This window comes from Carettochelys insculpta, chromosome 32, assembly GCF_033958435.1.
Source record: "Carettochelys insculpta isolate YL-2023 chromosome 32, ASM3395843v1, whole genome shotgun sequence".
In the NCBI taxonomy this organism is placed as follows: domain Eukaryota; kingdom Metazoa; phylum Chordata; order Testudines; family Carettochelyidae; genus Carettochelys; species Carettochelys insculpta.
Window position 1 is genome coordinate 1,491,643 of NC_134168.1, and position 10,357 is coordinate 1,501,999.

General features: G+C 47.8%; 1 protein-coding gene across 1 annotated transcript; it reads left to right on the forward strand.

Moving 5' to 3' along the window:
• Positions 1 to 2,375: 2,375 nt before the first annotated feature.
• Positions 2,376 to 4,052, forward strand: LOC142004507 (olfactory receptor 10A4-like). The gene is made up of 2 exons (XM_074982152.1): positions 2,376 to 2,429; positions 3,096 to 4,052. Exons 1-2 carry the CDS (start codon positions 2,376 to 2,378, stop codon positions 4,050 to 4,052), a joined length of 1,011 nt encoding a protein of 336 aa, XP_074838253.1.
• Positions 4,053 to 10,357: the final 6,305 nt, after the last annotated feature.

Here is a 10,357-nt window from a genome sequence, read left to right on the forward strand (position 1 = left end):
GTTGTGATTAGGCCTATTCCAATTTCACAATATGTTTTGATGAAGAGTGAGAACAAATATTGGAAGATGGCAGTTGTCCAAACAATGGCAGTTTCATTTCCCTTCTAGCGTTGAACTTATTGCAAGTGAGGAAACCCTCAGAAAGGTCGAAGCAGACGCCCCGCAGTACCTGGTAAGAGAGACAGAGGAATTGCTCCTGCTTCTCCAGGACCCATCTGGGGACTATATAATCTATTTTGTTTTTCCTTTTTCTCCGCAGTGCAATCTGCCAAGTGCTCCACCAGGATCTCCTTAAGCCCTTTGCTTTAGACCTTTCTCCCTGATTGCCTTCTGTCTCAATCTGTGAGTGGGTGTGCAATTGAGCTACTCCCTTTGGAAACACCGGACCCGGCCATGGGCATTGCATTTCTGCATTTAGTGCATTCAGTGAATTATTCCCACTTTCTGTGTCACAGAATCACAGGGCTGGAAGGGCCCTCAGGAGGTCATCTAGTCCAGACCCCTGATTCAAGCAGGATCAACCCTCACTAAGTCATCCCAGCCAGGACCTTGTCCAGCCGGGACTTAAACACCTCATGGGATGGAGAATCCATCACCTCTCAAGGCAACGCGTTCCAGTGCTTCACCACCCTCCGAAGGAAGTAGTTTTTCCTAATATCTCACCTACACCTCTCCCTCTTCAACTTCAGACCATTACTCCTTGTTCTGCCATCTGACACCACTTGAGAACAGTTTCTCACCCTCCTTTTTAGAGCTCCCCTTCAGGAAGTTGAAGGCTGCTATTAAATCACTTCTAAGTCTTCTCTTCTGTAAACTAAACAAATCCAAATATCTCAGCCTATCCTCATAGGTCTTGTGCTCCAGACCCTTAATCATTTTTGTTGCCCTTCACTGAACCTGCTCCAGGAAATCCTCATCCTTTTTATACTGGGGGCCCCAAAACTGGACACAATATTCCAGATGCGGCCTCACCAGTGCCGAATAAAGAGGAATAACTACTTCTTTAGATCTGCTCGAAATGCTCCTCCTAATGCACCCTAGTGTGCCGTTAGCCTTCTTGGCTACGAGGGCACACTGTTTACTCATATCCAGCCTTTAATTCACCATAACCCCTGGGTCGCTTTCCATCGTACTGTTGCTGAGCCAGTCGGTCCCCAGCCCGTAACAGTGTTTGGGATTCTTCCTCCCCAGGTGCAGGACTCTACACTTCTCCTTATTGAACCGCATCAGATTTCTTTTGTCCCAGTCCTCCAATTTATCCAGGTCCCTCTGGATTGTCTCTCTACCCTCCAATGAATCTACCTCTCCACCTAGTTCTGTGTCATCTGCAAACTTGCTGAGGGTGCAACCCAATCCCTCATCCAGGTCATTAATAAAGATGTTGCATAACACCGGTCCCAGAACCGAGCCTTGACGCTCTCTGCTTGAAACAGACCACCATCCAGATATTGAGCCATTGACCACTACCCGTTGGGCCCGACCATCAAGCCAGCTTTCTATCCATCTTATAGTCCAAGGATCTAATCCACATTTCTTTAACTTATGGACAAGAATGTTGTGGGAGACCATATCAAAAGCCTTGCTGAAGTCAAGGTGTATCACACCCACTGACTCCCCATGTCCACAGAGCTTGTTACCTCGTCATAGAAGCTAATCAGATTAGTCAGGCAGGACTTGCCTCTGGTGAATCCATGTTGGCTACTTTTGATCACTTTCCCCTTTTCCAAGTGCTCCAAAACAGATTCCTTGAGGATTGACTCCATTATTTTCCCAGGGATTGAGGTGAGGCTCACGGGTCTATAGCTCTCTGGATTGTCCTTGTTTCCTTTTTTAAAGATGGGCACTACGTTTGCCTTCTTCCAGTCATCCGGTATCTTCCCCAATCTGCAAGAGTCTTCAAAGATAATGGCCAAAGGTTCAGCAATGACCTCTGCCAATTCCCTCAGTACTCTGGGGTGCATTAAAACCAGACCCATGGACTTGTGCACATGTCGTTTTTTTAAATAGCTCAGAACTTGTTCCTTCCCCACAGATGGCTGCCCTCCACCTTCCCATACTGTATTCAGAGATTAACATTCCCTTTTCTTTGAAACTGATCTGTGCAATGCACTTTCCAGACCATGTCACCAGATTTTACTGTGGTTGTGTAATTTAACATTCTCTGTGAGATTCCTTTGACTGCCTGTTTGTGGCTGCAGCAGTGCTTAGATAGGGTGGGGTGAAACTCTAGCTCTTAGTGGGATTGAGTCTGTGTGTCTCTGAGTACCTGCTGCCTACACACAATGAGCCCTCCCAGAGCTGAGAATATCACAGTATTTGCATTACACAGCAGCGGCTGTGCTCCTACCTCTGTGTCACTTCTGGAGGAGTCAAACATGACCAGCACCGAAGCCATTAACATCCACCACCAACTTCATCGGACTGGTCTTGTGCTTTGGATGTCTGATCAGCACCTCCCAAAACAGATTCCCTTTTTCATGGTGCAGGAAGGACAGAGGAGCACTGGGCACCTTTGGAAGTGATTGGAGGACACTTTGAAGGCATGAAATAAAAAGTGCAGCGGTGGTGTCTACGCTTGGGAGAACCTTGCCCAGGAATGTCCCCAGTGGAGAGCCGTTATCTATGAGGGGGTGGCAGAATCTGAGAGGTCCCACCACAGTGGCAGATGAGGAAAGCCAGAGAAAAGAAAAGAGGAGCCAAAGCTGACACACACTCTTAGAGCAGCTACCAACACCTGCCAATTCTATGCTGTGACCTTCTGCTCCAGAATCGGGTTCATCAAACATCAACGGCCTCACAAATAAGAAGGTGACCTGAACATGTCTTACTTGTTATGCACTGAGAACCATACCAAGAGTGTCACCGCAGGAAAAAAGTGGGAGGACTTATCTCAACAGGGCAGACCAGGAGTGTGCCCAGGAGGGTAGGAAGTAGCGGAATTTAAGGCATCAGGTCTTACCCATGGAAGCTCCATCACACAATGTATTTGTTAGTTTTTAAGGTGCTACAGGAGTGTGTGTTCTTTGTGAATCTGCATATTTGATATACCTGAGATTCATTTCCATTCCCTCTCTCTCTCTTTGTCTCCCCTGCAGACGACCTACTCCGAGGGGGACCCTAGAGGAAACCAGACCATCTCGGGTGTGCTCATCCTGGTGGGGTTTTCCTACCTCAAGAAGCTGCAAATCCTCTTGTTCCTGGTGCTTTTGGTCATCTACTTGATCACTGTGACAGGGAACCTACTTGTTATAGTCCTGATAAAGCTGAACACCTCCCTCCACACCCCCATGTATTTCTTCCTGGTAAACCTGTCTTTCCTGGAAATATGCTTCACCAGCAGTGTGGTCCCACTGTTACTCTTTCACCTCCTAGTGGAGGAAAAGACCATCTCCATTGCTGGATGTTCAGCCCAGATGTATGTGAACACCATCATGGGCCTCACCGAATGCTGCCTCCTCACAGCCATGGCCTACGACCGCTACGTGGCCATATGTCACCCCCTGCACTACACAACCATCATGAGTGGCCGGGTGTGCGGTCTGCTGGCAGGGGCTTCATGGTTCATCAGCATCTCAGTGGAAGTACCTAAGACCATGTGGATCTTCAGCCTGCCCTTCTGTGGCTCCAACCGCATCCACCACTTCTTCTGTGATATCCCACCAGTGGTGAAGCTTTTATGCACTGACGCATGGAAAATTAGGATTTTTGGTGTCATTGTGTCGGTGTTATTCATCTTGACTCCTTTCTTGTTGATAATTCTGTCCTATGTCTGCATTATCTCCTCCATCCTCAAGCTGCCTTCAGTGGAGGGAAGGCATAAAACCTTTTCCACCTGCTCAGCCCACCTAGTTGTGGTGACTTTGTTTTTTGGCCTAGCCCTTGTCACCTTCTTGATGCCCAAGTCTAGCTCCACCTCAGAGAGTGACCAAGTGATTTCCCTCTTGAATATAATTGTGCCACCAGCGTTGAACCCCATACTGTACACTCTGCGGAACAAAGAGGTGAAGGAGGCCTTTAGGAAAACAATTACGAAGAGCATCTTTGCAAAATAACTGGAGAAACCAGAGAATGAAGAGTTGTGAAAATGAGGGTAACGAAGGAAATAAAAGAATATTCTTTTGCATTTCTCACCTAGATTCTTGAGATCTTTATTTCAATATCGGCATTTGAATGACTTTGTCTTCTTCAGATCCTCAGGGAATAATGAGAAGAGAAATGTTTCTTTCAGAAAAAACCTCCTCATTTAAATTGCTCATTTTTTCCAGGAATTATATTAGGCACAACCTTTGACCAGTTTGCAAATACCTTGAAAATCAAAGGACGATATTTAACCAAAGTACTCTCCTGATTTTAGAACTTCAAAACCTGAAATGTCCAAGAAAAGTTGTTTTAAATGAGAATCATTTCATGCCAGGTACGCGTCTCTCAGCTTAGTCTTTCACAAATCAGAACATGGGAACCTGTCCTTCTCTTTAACGTCCCCTACGGCAGGGTGGTATTGATAGTGCACTGACTCTAAGGCCCTGTATTATGCTGACAGGGACAGGCATCCATGGTGTCCAACATTGAGTTCTTCCTGGGCTTCAGCAGGAGGAGAGAATGGGCTGGTTGTACTGCCAGGCCCTTCAGACAATGCAGCTTCTCCATTTGCTTTCTGAGAAATGTGAACATCTCCTTCTCTGCTTCCCAGCATCTCCTGCGGCCCCTAAGGATGGGAAGGGAGCTGCAGCCAATGGGATATGTATGGGTGGTGCCAGTGGGACATGGTGCGTTGACACCTGCTGTTCCTCCCCTGCTACGGGACAGGGCTTCTGGCTGGGACAAAACCAGGCCTTGGCTTCCTGGGCAGCTGTATCCCCTGGTTGTTGTATGTCCCAGACTCTTCCCCTCTTCCTCCTCCCCTTCATTCTCCTCCCTGTGCCCTTCTGGGCCTTTGAGTTCCGCTCTTTGGGATTCTCCTTGGTGATCTGAGGGCCGTGGTGCTGTCTCTGCCTAGAATGGCCTGAACCCCAGTGGCAACTCTGCAGCTCCACATCAGGGGAACTTTTATCTCCTTGGGCTCCTGGTGCCGCAGTCGCTGCTCCTTGGATTTCAGATGGCGCAGCTGTTGATCCCTGTTGAAGCCTTTCTCATGCAGCCCCAGGTCAAACCACTCATAGACATTCACATCCCTATGGCTAGGTCAGAGATGGGTTGGCCCAGCTTCTCCTTCCTGTAGCCAAGGGAGGTCCATACCTCTCACATGCTAGAGAGCAGACTAGGTTTCAGCATGTGGATGGTGTGGCTAAGAGGGAAGGGACAGTCCACCCTAGAGAGCTGCTGAGTGCCCTTGCTAGGTCGCGCCATCAAGGAAAGTCCCTTCAAAAAAAAGTTGCAGAGGATGAATAGGGAGGTGTGTAGCCAGACAGAATCCCCCTGCTCTACTCCATCTTGCCCCTCTTAGGTGCCTCAGAGCACAAAGCACAAAGGAAACAGCACAGTCTTAGAATGTCTGAAAGCACAGATGCACTTAGCTCAAGCCCAGTCTTTGATGCTTCAAAACACAGATGTGCTGCCTCATCATGACCCTAGACAGAAGAACACAGATAAGGGGGCTAACAGGCCAGCTGATGACCAGAGGGCCTTAAACTGCCCTTGGCTGGTACTGATAATTGAAGCGCCTACACATCGTCCCAGAAGAGGAATCTCCCGGCCATATGAAAAGAACGTTCTGTCTTAATGATTGAGTTATCTCTGTCTTACAAGTGTAAATTAAGTTGCAACTCCCTTGTAAGAACTGGTGTCACAAAGGCGAACCAGTACAATTGGTACCTTTAGATAAGGAAGAGTGTACGTGACCTAAAGGTTATTAAGAAGGGTCTGGCAGACCACTCTAACTGAGCTCCAATTACCTATACCTGCTGGTTGGGTAAGGTCATTGCCTCCCGAGGACCCAGGGGACACCCTTCTTGTACTCTTCTTCCTTAGGGATTAAGTGAAAGACTCTGTCTATGCCAGGGTCAAACGAGGCAGGGGTGAGAATTATACCTGCAATGTACTTTGGTGCACATTTAATAGTGAGAGCTCTTTAGGCTGAGGCATCTGGTCCTCGAATGGGTAACCTTTCACTTGTAATCTAATTAACATGTCATATCTATCATCCTACTAATAGTTAAGAAGATAGAGCAATAACCTTGTAACCATTAAGATTCTTGTTTCTGCTTTTAATAATTAGCAACCATTTAAGCTTCCAGCCTGACTCTTTCCAGTTACTGTAACTCGGCCGAACACAAACGAAGAACCTCAGCCGTTTGGCTACATCAGCCTGGTCAGTGGTAAGATGCAGTAAAAGCTGAGCGCTGAGTCACGTCGCCTCCATGGGGCAGACACTTGGGGCACCCGTCAGCCATCCTGGCTGCCTGCTGCGAAGCGACAGTCTGTCCTAGCAGTTAGAAACTCAGGTGGATCTCTGGGGCATCTGTCAGCCATTTTGGCTGCCCGCTGCAAAGGGACTGTCGGTCCTAGAAGTCAAAGACTCAGCTGTAACTAGGCTCCCAGACAACTCATTACCTGGCCAATCAGCTAACAAGGTGGCACTTCCTCTCTACCTAGCCTGGCCATCAGAGCATGTAACAATGACCTGAATGATCAGCGTGCAGGGCATTGTGGGACAGCTCCTTGAGGCCAATTACAGTCAACATTTGTGTCCACACCGTTCAACCTAATCATATCGACCATCACTCTGTGTCACTCAGAGAGGTGGTTTATAAAATCAGTTTGTTTAGCTGGTCATGTGAAGACACTTTGACAGCTACCTTGATGTAAACAGGCCCTGTGCCCCGCACAGCCTCTTAGTTCCAAAGCAATTTCATTGTGTACATTGCCAAAGCCTCTTATTCTACCCAGTAGCGTATGTTTGGTTTTCAGAAACAATCCCCTGACTCACCTTAACCAGGAAAATTAATTAATCCCAGGAGAACCCAATACTCCAAGAATGACAATTATTGTTGCAGCCCAAGCAAATCTCCAAAGCACAGTGATTTCAAAACAACTAGCCTAGCATCTATATGACACAACCATGACTTGGAAATCATTTCAAAATAGTAATTGAATTATTTCAAAATGGCTGAAAGTGCATATTTCAAAATAGTTATTTTGAAATAGGCACTATATATTCAGACAATGTATTCTGAAATATCGAATTGTTGTGTTGAAATACATTTTTGCTTATAATAGCGTTATTTCAAAATAGCTCTTCCGGAATAGCTTATTTCAGAATAAGGCTGCTGATGTAGACACTATCTTTGGCTACGGCTACTCGGGAAGCCCAAGTCAACAAATGTTATTGCTGGCACATATTTCTCAGCAGGATCTCTGCTGACAGATTACAGCTGCACACACAAGCAGATCAGAAGAGCAATCAGCCCTGCTCTATCTCAGCAAAACGGCTGAGCAGAAGTTCTACAGACAGGGCTGCCTGGGGAACCGGAAGCCATCTTTGTCGACAGAAGTGTCTACATAGGTGCTCTGTTGACACAACGCAGTAAACAGAGGCCTTTCTTTCTCACTAGTTCCTTTCATCTTTCCCTATCCAGCGCAGACTGGCTTAGTTTCTGTAGACTAGCTCCGCACCAATCTACTCTATCATCTATCCATTCTCTGTGGGGTCTGCCTCTCCTATTCAAATGGCAACTACGTAAACAGAGCTGCCTGGGAACCAGACATCCTCTGCCAACAAAAGTGTGTACGCTGGACCTGACTACATCAACACTCGCTTAAATCTTCGAAATGACCATGCAAATGGCCATTTTGAAGATTACTAATGAGCCGCTGAAATACAGATAGGAATAAGGGGGTTTAGCAGTTCCCGGGGTCCATTCGAAGAGGAGCCCCATCTGGAGGAGCCACAGATAATTTCAAAGTGCCGTGTCTGCCAGCATGCTAATGAGGCGCTGAATATGTATTTCAGCGCCTCACTAGTAATCTTTGAAATGGCCATTTGCATGGCCATTTCAAAGATTTGGGCTCACGTAGACACAGCCCCTCAGTAGAGAGAGTAATGCCAACAGATCGTCATGCCTCAGATTTTGGAGGAGTAATCATATTAATGCAAATGCAGAGTTCAGTCAAGTTTCTGTCAACAGAATGCTTTCTGTGTCTGGACACTCTCTGCAATATGTCAACAGAAGTCCTCTTCTATCAACAAAACTCTCTAGAGTCAACCCAGCCTAAGGGTCCGGTGACAGAGGGGCTTTTGACGGCACAGGCATGTCCACACAGCCTCTATACCCTCTGCCGAGTCCGAGCTCTTTCACTGCTATGATAACAAGCAACAAGACCAGGCTAATGAGCAGCCATTTGCAATTTAGAGGCTTCTTTTTAGCATGGATCTGCCAGGAAAGCCCCGCCCTGTAGATCCAGTGGAACAGGGAGAGTTATAACCTGCTGGGTTTTCTGGATAAATCTCAACAGAGCTTCTTGGCTTGGCAGATGCTCCATGGGTTTTGTTGTCAGAAGGTGCCCCTGTGGACAGTTCTGTCAACAGAAGTTGCCTGTGTAGACATGGCCTTTGTGTATCAATGAACTCTTTGTCCTGTACTTAGGAGTGCGGCCAGGGCAGGAGATAGGCGTGGCCTGCAATTGTCCTTGGTGATTTGCTTTCATCCCAACTCACAATGGATTTCTGTTGAAAAGGGGCTCAGGTCTCACGGACTTTTATGGGAGATGCAGATCTCAGATGTTGCTGTTAAAAGGAAATAAATTCTTCACCTGTGGGATCAAAACCCTTTCTTCCAAGGCATCTAAAGGGGCATTTCATGTATAGTTACCAGGATGGTGTAATGCTTTTGATGTTATCAACCAACATGATTTCCCTACAAAGCTGGCCATCTAATTTATGTCTTTCAAATACACAAGACTATAATTTCTACTCTTTGGGGGCTATTTGGCACCTCAGGAATCTGTTACTTTGTCTTCAAATTTCACTGCCAGCATGTCTACATTTCCTGAATGTTAGGAGTTACACTCGTGTCTCCCTGGGTTGTTTCACATCATCAGAATTTGAGTCAACAAGCGACCTCCAGATCATCTCCTCTGATCTCACCTGTCTCACTTGGTGTTTTATCATGTTAGAAGAGTCTTGACCATTGTGGCTTAGACTCCAGGCCTCCCATTGGATCTGTGAAACCTGGACTTATGTTTCAAGCCCTTCTATTACTAACATTGGTTGAGGTCTATCCCAATAAGTGTGAAGTAAAAGGATTAGTGACCTATGGGGGGAAAAATAATTGATCTCTCTACAGCGATAAACAAGAAATCAAGCAAAGCAGTGGGAACCCTTCAGAACACACATTAGCTGCGTCTACACGTGCACGCTACTTCGAAGTAGCGGCACTAACTTCGAAATAGCGCCCGTCACGTCTACACGCGTCGGGCGCTATTTCGAAGTTGAAATCGACGTTAGGCGGCGAGACGTCGAAGTCGCTAACCCCATGAGGGGATGGGAATAGCGCCCTACTTCGACGTTCAACATCGAAGTAGGGACGTGTAGACGATCCGCGTCCCGCAACATCGAAATAGCGGGGTCCTCCATGGCGGCCATCAGCTGGGGGGTTGAGAGATACTCTCTCTCCAGCCCTTGCGGGGCTCTGTGGTCACCGTGGGCAGCAGCCCTTAGCCCAGGGCTTCTGGCTGCTGCTGCTGCAGCTGGGGGTCCGTGCTGCATATACAGGGTCTGCAACTAGTTGTTGGCTCTGTGTATCTTGCACTGTTTAATGAAAGTGTGTCTGGGAGGGGCCCTTTAAGGGAGCGACTTGCTGTTGAGTCCGCCCCGTGACCCTGTCTGCAGCTGTGCCTGGCTCCCTTATTTCGATGGCTGCGTCTACACGTGCACGCTACTTCGAAGTAGCGGCAGTAACTTCGAAATAGCGCCCGTCACGTCTACACGTGTTGGGCGCTATTTCGAAGTTGAAATCGACGTTAGGCGGCGAGACGTCGAAGTCGCTAACCCCATGAGCGGATGGGAATAGCGCCCTACTTCGACGTTCAACATCGAAGTAGGGACGTGTAGACGATCCGCGTCCCGCAACATCGAAATAGCGGGGTCCTCCATGGCGGCCATCAGCTGGGGGGTTGAGAGATACTCTCTCTCCAGCCCTTGCGGGGCTCTGTGGTCACCGTGTGCAGCAGCCCTTAGCCCAGGGCTTCTGGCTGCTGCTGCTGCAGCTGGGGGTCCGTGCTGCATATACAGGGTCTGCAACTAGTTGTTGGCTCTGTGTATCTTGCACTGTTTAATGAAAGTGTGTCTGGGAGGGGCCCTTTAAGGGAGCGACTTGCTGTTGAGTCCGCCCCGTGACCCTGTCTGCAGCTGTGCCTGGCT